The 17,168-nt window shown below is 47.5% G+C and overlaps 2 protein-coding genes across 3 annotated transcripts; both read left to right on the forward strand.

The window, feature by feature from the left end:
- The first annotated feature begins 1,026 nt into the window (after positions 1-1,026).
- pim2 (Pim-2 proto-oncogene, serine/threonine kinase) lies at positions 1,027-5,215 on the forward strand. Of its 2 annotated transcripts, XM_076741002.1 has the most exons (7): positions 1,027-1,349; positions 1,946-2,046; positions 2,211-2,261; positions 2,836-3,044; positions 3,134-3,303; positions 3,469-3,645; positions 3,761-5,215. In XM_076741002.1, exons 1-7 carry the CDS (start codon positions 1,292-1,294, stop codon positions 3,925-3,927), a joined length of 933 nt encoding a protein of 310 aa, XP_076597117.1. In that variant the 5' UTR covers positions 1,027-1,291; the 3' UTR covers positions 3,928-5,215. The 2 variants fall into 2 exon arrangements, with proteins under 2 accessions (XP_076597117.1, XP_076597118.1); XM_076741003.1 differs by lacking the exon at positions 1,946-2,046 and having other exon boundaries at positions 1,281-1,349.
- Positions 5,216-6,343: 1,128 nt separating this feature from the next.
- slc35a2 (solute carrier family 35 member 2) lies at positions 6,344-16,586 on the forward strand. The gene is made up of 6 exons (XM_076741000.1): positions 6,344-6,556; positions 8,912-9,094; positions 9,300-9,451; positions 9,572-9,694; positions 10,116-10,705; positions 16,473-16,586. Exons 1-6 carry the CDS (start codon positions 6,493-6,495, stop codon positions 16,498-16,500), a joined length of 1,140 nt encoding a protein of 379 aa, XP_076597115.1. The 5' UTR covers positions 6,344-6,492; the 3' UTR covers positions 16,501-16,586.
- The last annotated feature ends 582 nt before the right edge of the window (positions 16,587-17,168 follow it).

Below are 17,168 nucleotides of genomic sequence, written 5' to 3' on the forward strand. Positions count from 1 at the left end.
CGTGGTCATCGTTAAGACAAAGATGGTCAGAATGTGTCCTCTGCAGGTGGAAATGAGACATATTGTCCTTGGAACAAACGTTTCATAGATTCTCATATTTCCTGCTGCTGAAGGAGAGTAATTTAATAAATCCATATTCATGTTCAGGGTTCAGGATGAAAGAGCAGCATGTTGGATATACGCTGAGTTTAAGTACAGCAACATATCATTCACATAGTTTTACTGCAGTACTAAATACACTTTTGATACTTTAAATACTTCTTGTTGATAACACCGATAATACTTCTGAATACAAGTAATAGACCATTTATATTTTTAGTAAAAGTCAAATCTGAATTCCTCTACGTGGCGCCTTTCAGGTGTTTGATGACATCACAGGTGTAAGAAAATAAAGAATGTCATGTCCATTCATTTAAGTCCAGATGTTTTAAAAAGTGTTTGTCAGACCAGAAGCCGGTCGTCCTCCGTCAGCGGAGACATGTTCAGTCACTTTTCTTGGTCTAAAGTTGACTTTCTTGTAAATAACCTTCAGAGGAGGCTCGTTAACGGTCACTTCTTCCGGTTTCCTCTCACTCTGCCGCCTCTTTCTCTCTTTACTCTCATACCTGGAAAACTCCGCCAGATTCACGCGAACAGGAAGCGAACGCTCGTCTGCGCGCATGCGCGACAGTGAGGGCGAACACACGGAGCACGTCGAGGAACCGTTGATACAACTCGCGCTTTGTTTTGTCGGAGTGTGTGTGTGTGTGTGTGTGTGTGTGTGTGTGTGTGTGTGTGTGTGTGTGTGTGTGTGTGTGTGTGTTTTGGGGAAACCGTCCTTCTCTTTCCCGTCATCAGCGCGCGCTGCTCTAAATTCTACGAGTTCCTCTCGCGGGATTTGAATATTCATGAGCTGAACGCAGGTTGAAAGCGGTTGGCGGGACGGTTCAAAACATTGAACACACGCCTCAGCGCTGATTGGACAGCAGGGCGATGTGGGCGTGGTCGGACAGAGATACATAAATACAGAACAAAACAGTAACGTAAGGCAGTAGTGAAGGAGAGAAGAGCGGTGGGAAGTACAGAGGAACGCCTCGGATTATTATCTTCAGCTTTTTGAAATAGTTTCAAGAAGAGAAAACTTTCGTGCAGTTTATTTTTTGCTGAAATTGGATTTGAAAGGCGGGAAAGAGACGGCAGGAAACGGCGGCGTCAGTCGGTTAAAGCACCGAAGAAGGTTTAAAAGCAGCGAGGAAATAAAGCAGCAGAGGATGAATTTTATCAGCTTCAACTGACTGAAGTCTTCCAGAAGATGCTGCAGAAACGAGCTGTGGAGCTTCGTACGGAGGAGGAGGTCCGAGGAAAAAACGGTGAGAGCCTGAGGAGAGAGTGAGGGAGAGAGAGCCGCGTTCAGCCTCCTCCTAACGAACCGACGCGTCTCCGCTAACTGCTGCTCTGCCTCTGCTGGACCAGACTCCGTTCAAAAAATCACCGATTTAACGGATTAGCCTTCCAACCACCTAACCGTCGTCCCCGTGTTACTTTAGCTCGAGCCGTTCCCATGTTGACTGAATTTAAGTTTAGACTTGAACTTACGCGAAAAACAGTGAAAAGGAGACTTTTACAGACACCAGTTTAAACGTTTATAGATGATGGACTGATCTGTCCATCGATTTGATATTTTCAGTCTCTAAGTGTCAACTTATGGAGTCCATCATGATTTCCCAAAGTCACATAATAAAATGTCCAACGGTCCGTTATGAATTATAGCAGTGAGTATTGTCCAGCGCAGATGGATGTCTTTGTGTTCGGTCCATGTCCACTTGCCTTGTTCCTGACCTTTTCACCACGTCTCACCGACTTCATCACAGATGAGGAGACAGCTGTCAGTGTCAGCTTTCTACATGTCATTGAGTTAAAGTGTGTGTCCACGGTGGACTGACGTGATGTGTCTTCTGTCTCTCAGTGAAGGAGCCGTTCAGCAGTCAGTACAGCTGTGGTTCTCTGCTCGGCAGCGGTGGTTTCGGTTCAGTGTTTTCAGGCCAGAGGCTCTGTGATGGACTGCAGGTCTGTCCACGTCCTTCAGTCTTACCTTTATGTCTCCGCTCACCTGTCCTGTTCTTCTCTGTCTTATGTTTTATTTTGATCCTGTGAAGCTCTCTCATGACTGTTCATTATGTCCTGACCTCGACTTACTTCTGCAAATGTTTGTGTCCTTTTTGTCCATCCAGGTTGCCATTAAGCAGATTTCCAGTGACAGAGTTCAGCAGTGGGCCAGACTGGTGAGTTTAATCATTCAGTCTGTATGGTGTCAGAGAGTTTCCCACAGACCAAAGTGACTGAAAAATATTCAGTTTACTAAGAAAAGACCATCGATCAGAGCATGAATCAATTATCAAACAGTCAATCTGCTCAAGCCCACTGTTAATTTAACCATATGAAGGCTGACCTCAGGTCAGCTCTGCCCTCTGCTGGACTGACAGGTGCGTTGCAGCCGTGGGTGGGGGCCGGCCCCTGGTTCTCACTGAAACCTGTGACATCACGGTTCAGTAAATGATGCTGCAGGATTTCCCCTCAGTGACCAAACTCAGTCCTCCCCCACCACAGAAAAACCACCTGGAACACACCTGCAGGCGATGAGTCAGGGCAAAAAAACACACTCGGGAAACAAAGTGGAGTTTGTGTTTGACCGATCAGAAAACACCTGTTACCTGCGAAGCGATGATGCTGAAACATGTCCTATTGATGTTTGATAGATGAATTGATGATAGATCACTTCATTGATCACGTCATCAATGAACATCACTCTTTTCGTGGTCATTCATGATAGTAAATCTGTAACCGTCTCCCCCTCAGCCCGGCGAGGTCGGCCCCGTTCCCATGGAGATCGCTTTGCTGCAGCGGCTGTCGGAGGTCGGGGGTCACGGGGGTGTCGTCCGCATGCTGGACTGGTTCGAGGCGGAGGGGCAGGGCTTCCTGCTGGTGCTGGAGCGGCCGCCGCAGTGTCAGGACCTGTTCGACTTCATCACCGAGACGGGAGCTCTGTCGGAACGCCTGGCGCTCAGGTTGGACCCTCTGACCGCGTCGTGTCTCTGACCGCCGGACTCTGTCGCTGGACTTGTGGTGTTGAAGCTCCCTCTCTCTGTGTCCGCAGGTTCTTCCGGCAGATCGTGGAGGCGCTGCGGTTCGTCCACGCTCATGGCGTCGTGCACCGAGACATCAAAGACGAGAACATCGTGGTCGACACAAGGACGCTCGATGTCAAGATTGTTGACTTCGGATCGGGAGCTCCACTCAAAGAGACGGCGTACAGCGAGTTCGAAGGTACGGATGCCGTTAACGGGGTCCTGTCGGGTCACGTCAGCGCTCGTAGAGTTTCTGCTGAAAGTGGTTGTGTCAATAAAGCTGTTTGACTTTGAAAAGGGTCGCAGAGCGGCGTGGTGGTCAGCCTTTGTTTCTCCTTGTCAGACTTGTCTGGTGTCTCCTCAGGGACTCGGGTCTACAGTCCTCCGGAGTGGATCCTGTCTCAGTCCTACGAGGCTGTGTCCCTCACCGTCTGGTCTCTAGGCGTGCTGCTCTTCGACATGGTCTGCGGGGACATCCCGTTCGAGTGTGACCAGGAGATCGTCAAGGCCACGCCCCTTTTCACCAGGCGGGTCTCTACAGGTGAGCAGAGGCCCCGCCTACCGTCGGGCTCCTGTGTCTGATTGGCTCACAGAGCTGTGTCATCGCCTCATTCAGTCATGTGTAACCACAGCCTGTTCTCGCCTTTCCTCCTCAGAATGCCAGTCTCTGATTCGCTGGTGTCTGTCCTACCGTCCAGAGGAGCGTCCGACGCTGGAGGAGATCCTGTCTCACCCCTGGATGGAGGGAGGAGAGGTCGGGGAGGAGGAGGAAGGAGGAGACCTGCAGGAGGACCACAGCTCTCTGCCCAGCCAGTCCCTGTAGCCGATGGTCACAGTAGACCTGACCCCGAACCAGGTTCTCAGGCTGCAGGACTCTGCCCAGCCAGCAGGGCGGCGGCACAGACCTCACCTCACGCTGGACGGTCAAGGATCAGATCGGCGGTTTCTTCATACGTCAGCTCGTTACCTCACGGCGGGGGAGGGGAATCAGGTCCTCGCCGTGTTCGTCGAAACGCTAACGAGCTGAAGCCTGAAGAAGATTCTGACTGATCGTCAAACAGAAAGTCGTCGACGTCCGTTTGTCGTCAGCTGTTCTCTCCTTTCTTATTTAAGTCTTCTGGTGGATGACTCTTTTGGCAGCCATGTCTGAGTTGGGCGGAATGACTTCCTGTTTGGTTATTTATTGAACTGAGTATTTATTTGGTTTGGAGGTTTGTTCGTTCTGTGTGAGAGCAGGTCTTCTTTCAGCTCCAGCTCCGTCTGAGAGTCCGCTTCTGGTTCTGTCCTCAGCTGGTTTGTAACTGGGAGGAAAATGGAGCAAGTTTGCAGCTGTTTGTCAGTGAGAGTCGGCCGACCGTCACCTGTGGAGCTCCAGCTTAAGGTGATCGCCGGATGTCCATCATTTTCATCAGCTCAGCTGGGACAGAATGACATTTACATCCAGAACAGAACCTGTCCTCTTTGTCTCCGTCTTCATGTGGACGTCAGAGGAGCTTCAGTGCTCAGTTTTCTTCTCACCTGGATTACTGACGCTGCTCCACCAGCTTCAGGTGTTTCATAGATGATCTCCTCAAATGTCAGATACGATGAACAGGCTGTAAATTCTCTATTTTCCTTCCATGTAGAGCCAAAGCAGGGTCGAGGACATGTCCTCAGGATTAACTGCTGCACACCAGGACGTTACTTTGACATTTCCAGGAAATGGTTTGGAAACGAATCGATGGGTAAAATGAAGCGACGCGTCCAGTAAAACTGGAACGCAGCAGAAGCTGCAGGAGTCACAGGCAGATCTCAGGTCAGTTTGTAGCTCTCATCTAGACATGAGACAACAGGAAGAGTTAGTTTGAGTCCGAATCTTCAGCTTTTGGACAAAGATATTTATTTTTATCAGAAGTTTCGTCCAGTTTGACATGAAACCAGTGAATCTGGTTGGTGGCGCTTTGCGTCTGGTGGATATTTGGATGTGACGTCATTGTAAATACTTGTGTATTCTTCTGGTTTTATGATCAAAGTGACTCGTTGGTCACTTGTTTCTGTTTATTTACATTAAATAAGAAGTTCTGGATCGACAGGAAACAGATCCATCGTTTGAATAAAAGCTTTTTCACTTCATGTTGTGTCCTGACTCTCTGTGGTGCTGCATTACCCACAATTCATTGTGAAGACTGAACGTTAAAATCTTAAGCGTTAAACAAATATTTCCAGAAGAAAATCAAGACTTCCTGTTGTGTCTATATTGCATGTCCCTAACGACTGTCGTTGCAGCGCACTGGGTTCTAACAATGGAGATGTCATCCTTGACAGTGAAGAGTTGGTTCTACAGCGTGGATCGGCGAGATTCTTTGCTCTGCTGAAGTGGGTGTGGCCCATTGAAGTTTCACAGGATAAAACCACCACGGACGTGCAGTGCGAGCGCGCACAACAGAGACTCCATTTTGACTCTGTTTGACCCCTTTCCCTGCAACTTAGTATTGTAAATTAATAGACAATAAAGAATCTTCATAGCATAAAGGAAATGCTGGTTCATTGACTCTTTCCCTGCACCTTAACACTTCCCTCTGGATTAGTGACGTTTTCACTGCAAGCAGACATGGTGAATGACGTCACATCACATGACGTTACATCACATAATGTCACGTCACATGGAAGGATGAATTAATGAACTAATGTTGCTGCAGAGTCTGAGATTGTCGTTCATTCAGCCAGCAGGCGGCGCTGAACATGACAAACATCTTGACAGGTGAGGCGTTCACCAGCAGCCAATAAAATTCCTTCGTGTTCAACCTGAAGAAGAACAAGGAAGCGATTGTTTCAGCAGGATCAGAGAAGAGAAGAGGTCTCACTCTGACGGTGATTTCATGAACGACGAATGCGAACAAATAAAATAAGTTTGCATGTGTGGATATTGTGTTCACAAGTATTTTTTATTAATTAAAAGCCTTAATTAGTTATTGTTAAGCATCTCCTCGTAAGTAGCGAGGTTCATTATTTTAGATGAAATTAGAGAGACAGACACATTCTGTGGGTTTTGTGTTACAGTTGAAGCCGAGTTTTTTCCATTGGAGTGACACATCCTTTCAGACAGTTTGTCCTGTCTCTGCAGCAGTAACGGTGGTTCCTTCGGTTCCTGGACATCTCGACTCCTCCGTGGACTGTTTTCATCCCGATGGTACCGGTGGATCCTCCGCAGGTTTCTCTCTCCACAGCTCCGGCCTAACAGCTGCCTGACAGACCCGCAGCCTCCCATTTTAACCTGAGTATTGAACCGGAGGTCGCCTCCGGTTGGGTCTGAACCGGGAGCGGGGGCTAGCTGGGAGGCTAGCGGAGTGTTAGCCGAGCAGGCAGCGGTGTAAAGGCTCGGTCCGGACGGCGGCAGAGGCAGCGCAGCATGGCCGGAGGGAACCACAGCCCGGCGGCGGAGGTGAAGGCAGCGAGCCGGAGTCACAGTGAAGGTAACAGTAACGTTCACTGCTCCCGAGGACGGACAACCGAGAACCGGGAGGTGAATTAACTTCACACGGCCCGCACGGTTCTGAACGCGGGTATCTGACCGACGAGTGTTGAAATAAGAATTAAATCAATTTCTGTCGATAACTGTAAAATAATAAACATCAAGTTTCTCGGTCTGTTTCTGTGCTAACGAGCGGGTGGTGAGGGTTAGCTAGCTAACTAGCGGCTAAACTAACCAAACTTAGCTGAGTTAAAGAACATTGTAGAAGTTAACCAGAGAAGTTAGATGGTGTGTTCACAAATGTCGACAGTGTTACACATCATTTCATGTGTCCAATAACTAAAGTTAATGTGATAATTTCAATTTGAACTTGAGGAAAACGAACAGTTAGCATGCTAGCTGAGCTAGAGGCTAAAGTACAGGGCAGGGAAGCTGCTAACTTCGCCGCCTGTAGTCTGTCGCTGACTGACCCGCAGTCTGTTCATGTCGCTGAACGTCGACAGCTTAAGCTGAATCACAGACAAACAGCCTCAGTAAAGGTGTAGAAACCAGGTGTATTAGTGTACTTCAGAGGGCTGGCAGCTGCTGACGTGGAGCTTTGGTCCTCAGGTAACACACTCCTTTATTTGTACACACACACACACACACCCACACCACACACCCACCCACGCACATGCACGAACGCACGCGGACCTCCTGTCCCGTTGTGCTGAGGTGTGTCTCCACTCAGGTCTCATTGGTCCAGGCTGTCTTTGCAGGACCGGGTCTTCCAGTCTGTTCACACGCAGCAGGTCTGCACTGAACCACAGATTCATGTTGGCAATAGTACTTTTTTTTTTTTTTTTTTTAAACTATTTATTTAGTTTTGTTTGTATAGAGACAGCAGGGACAGGGAAAAAAAAATAACTAAAGTAATACAAAAGGGGGCATACAAATTCTCAGTCAGTTGAGTAAGCATTACCTTTGTTTTTGAATAATGTCCGTTTCCTCCATTTTTGTGCAGAGTCACCTGCTTTGATTCGCAGATGAAAAGTCATTTTCTCACCTGCAAGTCAGGCACTATTTCAAGCAGAACATTAAAATACCTTCAACTGACCAACGGCCGATTCAAACTTTTATTTCGCTTACAAAATCAATGTTTCCCTCCAAAATTATCTCTAAGTTGTACAACAATATGCTGCAGAGTGGGGGGGGGGGGCACATATTATGTGAAAGAAAAATGGGAAAGAGAAGGGAAAAATATTATGTGTTTTTTCATTACACCAGCTCAAAAAAGATACCGTGGAATTGGAGATGCCTTCTGGAGGTGTGGCACAGAAGGAGCGAACCACTTCCATGTTTTCTGGAACTGTCAGATTATTCAAGGGTATTGGGTGGAGATTCACCATCATGTACAGAATGTGTTCTCAATTGTTTTCCCTTCCTATTTGAACTGTGTACCTCGGTAACATAATACTAGACAGCCTTAGCAATAGAGACAAGAAACTGCTTTATATTCTTTAGCAGCAAGCAAAAAGGCCATTACCAGAAGATGGCTCAAGCCTGAGCAACCAAGAAATGAGGACTGGATCAACATTATACAAGAAATCTACAAAATGGAAAAGTGACTTTTCAACTAAAATTGCAAATGGACTCATTTTATAAAACTTGGTCAAAATGGACTGAATATGTTAAGCCTCTAAGATCTGACTTGATGTAAAACTGTTGTTTAACTAATGATGACTGCTGACGATGATGCTGCTGTGTGCTAAGGGTACCCCCCCCACCCCAACTGTTTCTGTTCTTTGTCTTGTATAAAATGTTAAAAATTCCTCAATAAAAAGTAAATTAAAAAAAAAAAAAAAGTCATTTTCTCCACTGCGTAGATCTCCTCCATAATGTCCATCCAGTGCCCCGTTTGTGGAGCATCGGGTTTCAACCAGTTCCCAGTAATGGCCCTCTTGTAGGCAACAATCATTATTTTGAAGAGGTACCTGTCTTCTTTCATAATAACTCCTTCTGGGCAATAGTGCTTTTTTGGCAGTACGATTATTATGGTATGTGGTATTTGTACATATACACAGTTGTTTTTCTACTCTGTATTCTGTACTTTGTTTCATCTTGACCCTTTTCAGATCCTTTACTTTGGTACAGGTACTGATACCACACTGAAAATACTCCACTGCAAGTAAAAGTCCTGCACTTCAAACCTCACTGAATAAAGTATCTATTAAGTATTATCAACAGATGTACTTCAAGTACTTAAAGTGAAAGTGCTCATGTTCATCTGTTGATCTGATGTTTTTGGTGGATATCGTGGTCAGGTGGTCGTGTCAGTGATGTTTGATTCTCTGCTTTGATCGGTGTGTTTCTGCAGTGAACAGCAGGTTGAAGTACATCAGCCTGGCGGTGCTGGTGGTCCAGAATGCGTCCCTCATCCTCAGCATCCGATACGTCCGCACGTTGCCAGGGGACCGCTTCTTCGCGACGTCAGCCGTGGTCATGGCGGAGATCCTGAAGGTCCTGACGTGTCTGCTTCTCATCCTGCTGCAGAAGAGATGTAAGTGGACCTGAACCAGGACCGCTGAGACAGAGAGTATGTTAGCGCGTGTTAGCGTCACGTTTGATATTCAGACGTTTACGAGCAGCTCGAGAGACGAGGCGGCCGTGTGTCAGCGCTGACGCCGGCGTCCGGCCCGTCCTGTGATGCTGCAGATTGCCGTGTTTTTCTAATCCCCAGCCTGACTGTGTCTGTGTCCCCGCAGTCAGCGTGAAGGACACGGCGCTCCTCCTGGTCGACGCCATCGTCTTTCAGTACAAAGACACTCTGAAACTGGCCGTTCCTTCGCTCATCTACACCCTGCAGAACAACTTGCAGTACATCGCCATCTCCAACCTGCCGGCGGCCACGTTCCAGGTCAGACACACGTCACACGCTTTCATTTCATGGTCACATGAGGATGAAGATCAGAGTGTCTGAAGGTGAAACGGTCGGACAGAGAATCACCACAGTTTGGGGTTATTGTGTCTCCCTCAGGTGACGTACCAGCTGAAGATCCTCACCACGGCTCTGTTCAGCGTGTTGATGCTGAGGAAGTCTCTATCCAGAGTTCAGTGGGTTTCTCTGCTGCTGCTGTTCGCCGGAGTCGCCATCGTGCAGGTACGTCTTTCTTTTGACGTTCGTCAGGAGGAGCGATGCAGCGACGGGCCTCAGGCTCGACTCAGTCACGGCGACTCCTCACTGAATCCACTCACCACAAACGCTGAACTGTTTTCCCCCTGCTCGCCTAGCATTAGCATTAGCATTAGCATTAGTCAAATATTTTTCACCAGAGCTTTCACAGTGAAAAGAGCACTTCCTGTCACCTTCGGCTCACCTGTCTGACGCTTATTAGCCATCAGTAACTTCTTTAAACTGACTTAATGATTGATCCTGTTGATTGATCATATTGATTGATCTTTTTGACTCGTTTGTGCACAAACAGACTTGTGGTTTCTTCACTTCCTGTTGACGTCAGTCCTGGACTGATTGATTGATGATCGGATGTTTTTGCTGGACTGATCAATGGTTTCCCTCTCAGGTGCAGCAGGAGGGGAAGAAGGAGGCGTCAGTGTCGGACAGCTCCACTCAGAACTACATGGTGGGAGTGGTCGCCGTGGTGGTCAGCTGCCTGTCGTCAGGCTTCGCCGGCGTTTACTTTGAGAAGATCCTGAAGGGGAGCTCGGCGTCCGTGTGGGTGAGGAACGTGCAGCTGGGGATCTTCGGCACGGCACTCGGCATGCTGGGACTGTGGTGGAAGGACGGCCCCGCCATCGCCGAGCGCGGCTTCCTGTTCGGCTACACCGACATGGTGTGGTGCGTCATCTTCAACCAGGCGTTTGGCGGGCTGCTGGTGGCCGTGGTGGTGAAGTACGCCGACAACATCCTGAAGGGCTTCGCCACCTCCTTCTCCATCATCGTGTCCACCGTGATGTCCGTCTACCTGTTCGGCTTCCACGTGGACCTGCTCTTCACGGCGGGGGCGGGGCTCGTCATCGGCGCTGTCTACATGTACAGCCTCCCCAAAGCGGCCGGCGGCTCTTCGTCCCCGAGCTCCTCCTCGTCTTCCTCGGCGTCTTCAGCGTCGCCGAGGACCGATGGAGGCAGCGAGATGGAGGCGTTTCTGCCAAAGTCAGTGCTGGTGAAGTGACTCTCTCTCTCCCTCTCTCTCTCTCCCTCTTTCTCTCTCTGTGGCGTCTCCTGGTGCTCACTTCCTGTCTGCGCTCGGTGGGGTCAGAGGTCAAACTGGTTGTCAAAACAAAAGAATCACTTCCTCTGTCGCTGCTCGCTCTCTCACCTGCTCTCTGCGAAGGTCTCTCGCCCTCCGGTGGTCAGCCTCCTCCTGACGTTCTGTTTGCCTCCTGCTCATCTTTTCGGGTCTCCTGCCTCCTCACTGACCTCCTCCTGACCCCTCAGCTCACCTTCAGCAGACCTCCTCACCTTCTCCCTGATCTCCTGCTTACCTTCTACTGACTACTTGTAGACCTCTTCACCTCCCTCTCCTCTCCTCTTCTCCTGACCTGCTGAGTTCAGCCTCTGAGAACTCCTGCGGACGGTGGTGAAAGAGTGGAGGAGGTGCTTTCTTTTCCTTCTCCTCCTCCTCCTCTGGCTGTCTCTGCTCTCCATCACCTCCTGAAGACAAACAGACCTATGTGCTTCCTTTTACCTCCTCCTGTGATGAAAAGGAGAACTGAGGAGTCAGTGACCTCCTCAGAGCTCAGAACTAATGTTTAGTTTGTGATGCATAGAGCAGAGACTCACTCCTCCTTCTCCTCCTCTACTGTTCCTGCTCCTCTACTGTAACTCTGCTTCTTTCCTCCAGGAGGAGGAGGAGGAGGAGGCGTCGAGGAGGGCAGTAGCACTCCTCACGTCTGCTCCTTCTCTGCTTTTCCTCCTAAACACTAACTCTCCTCGGAGATCAGGGAGGTGTCCCGTCTCCTCCCTCTGCCGTCCAATCACAGACTAACTGCTCAAAGCACAACAGCAGCAGGAGGAGGAGCAGGAGGAGGAGCAGGAGGAGCCCCTGACCAGCAGCTGTCTGTCTGTCCGTCTGTCGCCCTCTCTGCCTTAAAGCTCTTCTCTTCGCTGACTGGATCAACAGAAAAGCCTTACGCTGAGTATTGATCATGTATTGATTATTGTTGCTGCAGGAGAAGAATCTGCAGTTTGATCTGATCGAACTGATCGATCATTTTCACTGTGCAGCCTCCTTGTGTGAGGAGAACCCGTCGAGCTCCTCTAATGAGCCTCGGACCGTCATTTTCATCGTCATTGATCCTGTAATAATTGATGAATTATTGGTTTGAAACAGGTCAAAGAAAGCAGACGCTGGACATCAGATCTGTCTACGAACTGATGAAAGACAGATGAGGAGGCGCTCGCTGCTTTGACTCAAAGCTGCACCTCCTGATGTACGAGGAGTTAGTGTTAGTGTAGACTGAGGAGATTTCACACCTGTTTGGTTTGGTGTCACACCTGCCAATCAAACCGGCCAGGAGGAGACCACCTGAGCAGGACGGTCTCGTCCTCCGTGTGAGCGTCCTCAGGATCATTGACGGTAGATTTGTATCTGATTCAGAGGCTCAGATTGATCAAAGATGGCGGCGCGACGGCGACCTTCAGTCTCAGGACGGAAACGTCAGATATTTCAGTCCTCGTTAATCTGCAGCGTCTGAACGTTGATGCCGATCAGTCGGTCGGACTGAATAAACCTTCACAGCATCACGTTAAACCCGCAGGACGAGCGAATCGACCTGGATTGTCGGACGGGAGGCGACGTGCTGACGTTCCTTCACCTTCGTCCTCTTTGTGTTCAGAGTCTGATGAGGGTCGCGGGCGGAGGAGGCGTCTCGGAGGTGAACCTGACGAGCGCGTCGGAGCGTTCGCCGTGTCTGTTAAGTGGTTTGGTCAGCCACACGGTGAAAACATGGCAGGTCAAACGCGGCTCTCGGTTTCCTGTCGGGGCCTCGTCGAAGCTGCAGACTCAGATTGATCGGTCTGACTGATCGGTCTGATTGATCAGTCTGATTGTGTTCGGTGCCTTTTCTTCTCATCTGTACAGAAGCCATACGATTGTGTTGGTGTTAGCGGTTAGCGGTGTACAGTTAGCAGAGTTCCCTCAGACCGGCTGGAGACTGTCCTGTCTTCTGCTCTGAGGGACACAGCTCCCGTCTGTCCACGCTGACCTCGGATCAATGTGACGGGAGCTGAACGGGAGCGTGCTCGTTGATTGGAGCGCCTTTTAAACGAGTCAATCATTCTAATTATCACTTTGTTCTCACCTCGCTGGTCCTGCTGCAGACGTCTTACTGAAGATGACGTCTGCAGAGGCGTCCTGAATGTTTCGGCCGCTGCGCATTGACGGGCGGGCAGGCGAGTCTGGGTGGACGGCGCCGCTCTCGTTCGTCTGTCAGCTGAGCTGCTTCCTGGTGTTTCTGTTACTTCGGCTTTGGGAGGAAAGTTTGTGTTTGTATCTCCAGATGTTTGCAGGAGGTGAAGAAGAACTTTTAGTCCACCAGCAGCGACGTTACCACGTCCACGCAACCGTTAGCTTCACCTGATGATGAAATGACGGTGCTCTAAGCTAACTCCACCTCACACCTGTTGCTCCTCTTGTCTGTGATGTCGATCTTCAACAAACTGACGACACAAAAACCTTCAGGATGTTTCAGAAACATCACTTCCTGCTTGAAAAGGAGGAAACGATAAATGATTCCAGTGTTCAGACGCTGCGTCTTCGTTCTTCTTCAGCTTCTGAAAATCGACGTGGAGACAAAAAAAACCCCAAACGTTTTCTCCCAAAGTGTAAAAAGAACTTTTAGTAGTTTTTCTGTTTGATTATATCAGAATGAAAACTGTGAAGGAAGAACAAAAAGAAAATATATTTTCCGTTCATTTTCTGTCTATATTAATATATCTGTTTTTATTTAACGTGGAAATGAAAGAAGCTTTATTTTCGGGTGGTGGTGAAGGAGGAGGAAGGGGACGCTCAGCAGGTTGCTCCAGTTTCTGATGGCCAATCAGAGCTTAAGGATTTCACAGTTACTGTGACAGCAACAACGTTTAATACTGACGCTGAGAGCGGTCACGTTTTTTCTTCTTAGCTCGATCAGAAGTTAGCAGTCTTGCTAACGAGGAAACAGAATCGACTCATCGAGCTGATGACGGCGTCTTGAGCCAACGCGACCGTCCGTCATCTGTCCGAGGAAACGAACTGAGAGACGTCGACATGAAACAACGTTTAACGTTTAACTCTTAAGATACTTTTCTAATAACGGAGTAGATATGTGGTGAAATAGGACGTCATGTTGAGGAAGCTAACAGTGTTAGCTTAGCATAGCAACTCATCGTGACGACGTTCTCAAAACATCTGAAATATTGAGTTTTTGTTTTCTTCTTAAAATGAAATCGACCTCGTTCTCTCCTCGTACTTCGCTGAGATCTTTAAAACCATCTGAAGAATGAATCGTGGCCACTCTGGACTTCCGTAGTTTGGAGCTGAATCTGTTAAAATGTTTTGAAACCAAATATTAAGAATGAAATGTGACGAACGAGGCAGCTGAGTTTCATTTTTCTTTATTTTACTTGTTTCTTCCAAAAAAACAAACTGACATTGAAACCTTCTTTTCAAACGAGTAAATTTCAGCTTCTGAATTTGTACGAATTCTTCTGCCACTTCAGTCTCTGTTGAAGTGTCTGAGCGCCGCCTGCTGGACGGTCAGAAAGATCCTGTAAAAGTCACTTCTCAGACGAATCCTTCTGGATTTTAGCGAGTCGCTCATGAAAGCGAAGGATTGGTGTTTTCTCATTGGATCCTCCGGGTGGAGAACCGTCCAATAGGAAGTCTTACAGGATCTTTTGATCTTCCTCTTCCTGTCTGAAGGTTGTATGAAATCTGTTTGGTTTCATCACTGATCTGTTCCTTTGCACTCGACTGATTGTTGTACCGATGCCTCTGAATTTGTACATACTTCTTTTGGTAAAGTTTTATATAAACACGGACGTGGACTCAACACCTGTGGAGTTTGTCTTAATTTGTAGATTAGTGACAGAAATATTATGGGATGTTTGGCTCTGAGTCACCTTCAGTTTTATTTTTCCACAGGACGCGGCCGTGTTAAGACCTGTTAGGAGGAAAAATCTGGAAATATTCAGAATAAAGAGTCCTGATTTAATGAAGAAGTGATCATATTCTGAAAAACAGTGAAAACAATGACAGGAAGTAGACGGGTCCTTAATCTCTAATTCCACTTTTCTCCTTTATCCAGAAAACTCGTGTTTATTCCTGAAGATTCAGATTTATTGTTTCCTAACAGGCTCTGATACGCTGTCGTCCACCAGGAAGATAAAACCTTTATTTTTCCCAAACTTTCCAATATTTCCACTCAAACTTCTTCAGATCTGAAGAAAACCTGCAAACGTCAGCGTCTGTCTGTACTTCCTGTCAGGAGCTTCAAATTCCACAAAAGTCACAAGAACTTCCTCACGAATGCGCAGGAGAAGACGTGCTGGGTTTCTTTGCCCTCAGCTCGTCTTTTCAGGCGGAGTGTTGACGTCTCAGCGGCGCCGCTAACCACGAACGCTTCTAACAGCTCACCTGAACTCACCTGAACTAACCTCTGACTGATGGAGAGGACGTCAGTCCAACGTCGGACTCAAAGGAGGAGCTCGCTCTCTCTGTCTCATGTCGTGGTGGTAAGAAACGTCTGGCTCATGTCAGTACGGACGTCTGTCGGTGGGACGTGTTCCTCTTAGTGGACGACGTTTTGATGGCAGACACGTCCTCGTCAGACGCCTTTTAAATGGTCTGGGCAGAAGACTGTGAACCGTGTTGACGTTTGCTTTGGAAACATTGTGAAAATAGTGAGAAATGTGGTGACAAAGAGCCCAAAGTGACGCCTTCACCATGTTTGTTTGGTCCAACCAACAGTCCAAAGCTCCACATGATCACACACACATTCAGATCATTGAGATCCCTGAGAGGAAAAGCAGCAAATCAAACATGAGAGAAGATCAAACATCAGTGATTCCACAGCAAAGATCAATAAACCATTAAAACAACAGACGATTGATCAGTTTCTGTCAATCAGCTGATCGATCAATGGACTGATCGTTTGTGTACAAACTGTTTAGAACAAACATCAGATTTTATAAACTAAAAACCTGAATGTGTGAAGTAACTGAAGTAAAAGTACAATACTTCCCTCTGAGGTGTACTGCAGTAAAAGTAGACAGTGCCATGAAGTACCTCAAATTTAAGCACAGTACTTGAGTAATTGTACTTAGTTACAACACGGTGAGCTTATTTTATCACAGGACATCCCTGAACACCTGCAGGTCAGCACTCAGGTGTGTCATGATCCAGGTGTTTCCCGGTCCAGGTGTTCCTGTTACTTCTCTCACTGCAGTAATAATAAACCCCAGAAGAAGAAGAAGGGTCGCCAACGCAGCATCTCACGCTGGAATCTCTCTGTAGGTCACATGACTCCTGTTTCATAGATTATGAGTCAGAAAAGGTGTAAACTGATAGAAACTGTTCTGTCGTGGCTCACCTGGACGGCTCGTCATGGCTCACCTGGACGGCTCGTCATTGGTCAGAACAGGTTTGAACTGTCAGCTGTGTTTCAGTCGTCTTTAGGTTTTCTCAGAGGAGGTCAAACTCTACGCTGATGATTGTGAAAACCATCAAAACATGTTTGTTTTTTATTGAAAATCTTTATTTAAACTGTGATTCCCTCAGTGACACCATGTGACTCAGTTTATGGTCGTTACCTGCTGAGGAGGAAACAGGAAGTGAACCACACGTGTGGGATCAGATGTAACGAGTCAGCTTCAGGCGCTCTAACCTCCCTCTTCTTCTTCTTCTTCTTCTTCTTCTCTGCTTGTTTCTCTCCTCCAGATGTGCAGCTAAAGAGAAAGGATCCTGAGTGACGGACAGATGGACGTTTGGACAAACTGCCGCTGACATCCTTCCTCCTGAGGTCAAAAGCCTGCTGGTCCACCGCGGTACTGCAGTATTACTAATACTCAAACTGAGTTCACATGGTAACGATCTGATGCAAAATATTAAATCCGTGTTTTTATTGCGTTTCATCTCCGGATGATAAAGTAGTTCTGTTACAGTTTGATATTTGGTTAATTGTCCTCAGATAATTGTCTGAAACAATGAGGTAATTATCCTGAGAAAGTTTCTCTGAAGTTTGATGTGTCCTGAGATCCTCCTGAGGTAAAATATTTGTCCTGATGTCCCAGAAGAAACGTCTCATTGTCCCCAGAGGACAAGATGTTTGAACCATGTCAGCACGCAGCTCGTTATCTCAGTGTTTCTTTTTCAAAATAATGGCATTAAGTATCTCATTATCTTAATTCTCCTTTTTTTTTTTTACTTAGCAGTTTCTATTTTAGAGTATTTTACTGGAACAATATACAACAAGATATTTAACTTCTTAAGATTTAATGTTGTGGTCTGAAGCATCATCGAAGCTTTTGTAAAGATAACGTGGCGGCTCTCAGCTTCCATATTTTCTCTCCTTGTGGTCCTTCGAAGGTGACTGAGGCAGCTCACTTTCACAGCGTCTGATCATTTCTTTGGTTT

Source organism: Chaetodon auriga, chromosome 10 (genome assembly GCF_051107435.1).
Source record: "Chaetodon auriga isolate fChaAug3 chromosome 10, fChaAug3.hap1, whole genome shotgun sequence".
NCBI lineage: Eukaryota > Metazoa > Chordata > Actinopteri > Chaetodontiformes > Chaetodontidae > Chaetodon > Chaetodon auriga.

Excerpts from the sequence above, each read along its gene's own strand:
- pim2 (XM_076741002.1), top strand. The coding sequence starts at position 1,292 with ATGCTGCAGAAACGAGCTGTGGAGCTTCGTACGGAGGAGGAGGTCCGA. Across the intron at positions 1,350-1,945 it reads GGAGGTCCGAGGAAAAAACG|TGAAGGAGCCGTTCAGCAGT; the intron begins GTGAGAGCCTGA and ends TCTGTCTCTCAG. Across the intron at positions 3,304-3,468 it reads GGCGTACAGCGAGTTCGAAG|GGACTCGGGTCTACAGTCCT; the intron begins GTACGGATGCCG and ends GTGTCTCCTCAG.
- slc35a2 (XM_076741000.1), top strand. The coding sequence starts at position 6,493 with ATGGCCGGAGGGAACCACAGCCCGGCGGCGGAGGTGAAGGCAGCGAGC. Across the intron at positions 6,557-8,911 it reads GAGCCGGAGTCACAGTGAAG|TGAACAGCAGGTTGAAGTAC; the intron begins GTAACAGTAACG and ends GTGTTTCTGCAG. Across the intron at positions 9,095-9,299 it reads CATCCTGCTGCAGAAGAGAT|TCAGCGTGAAGGACACGGCG; the intron begins GTAAGTGGACCT and ends GTGTCCCCGCAG.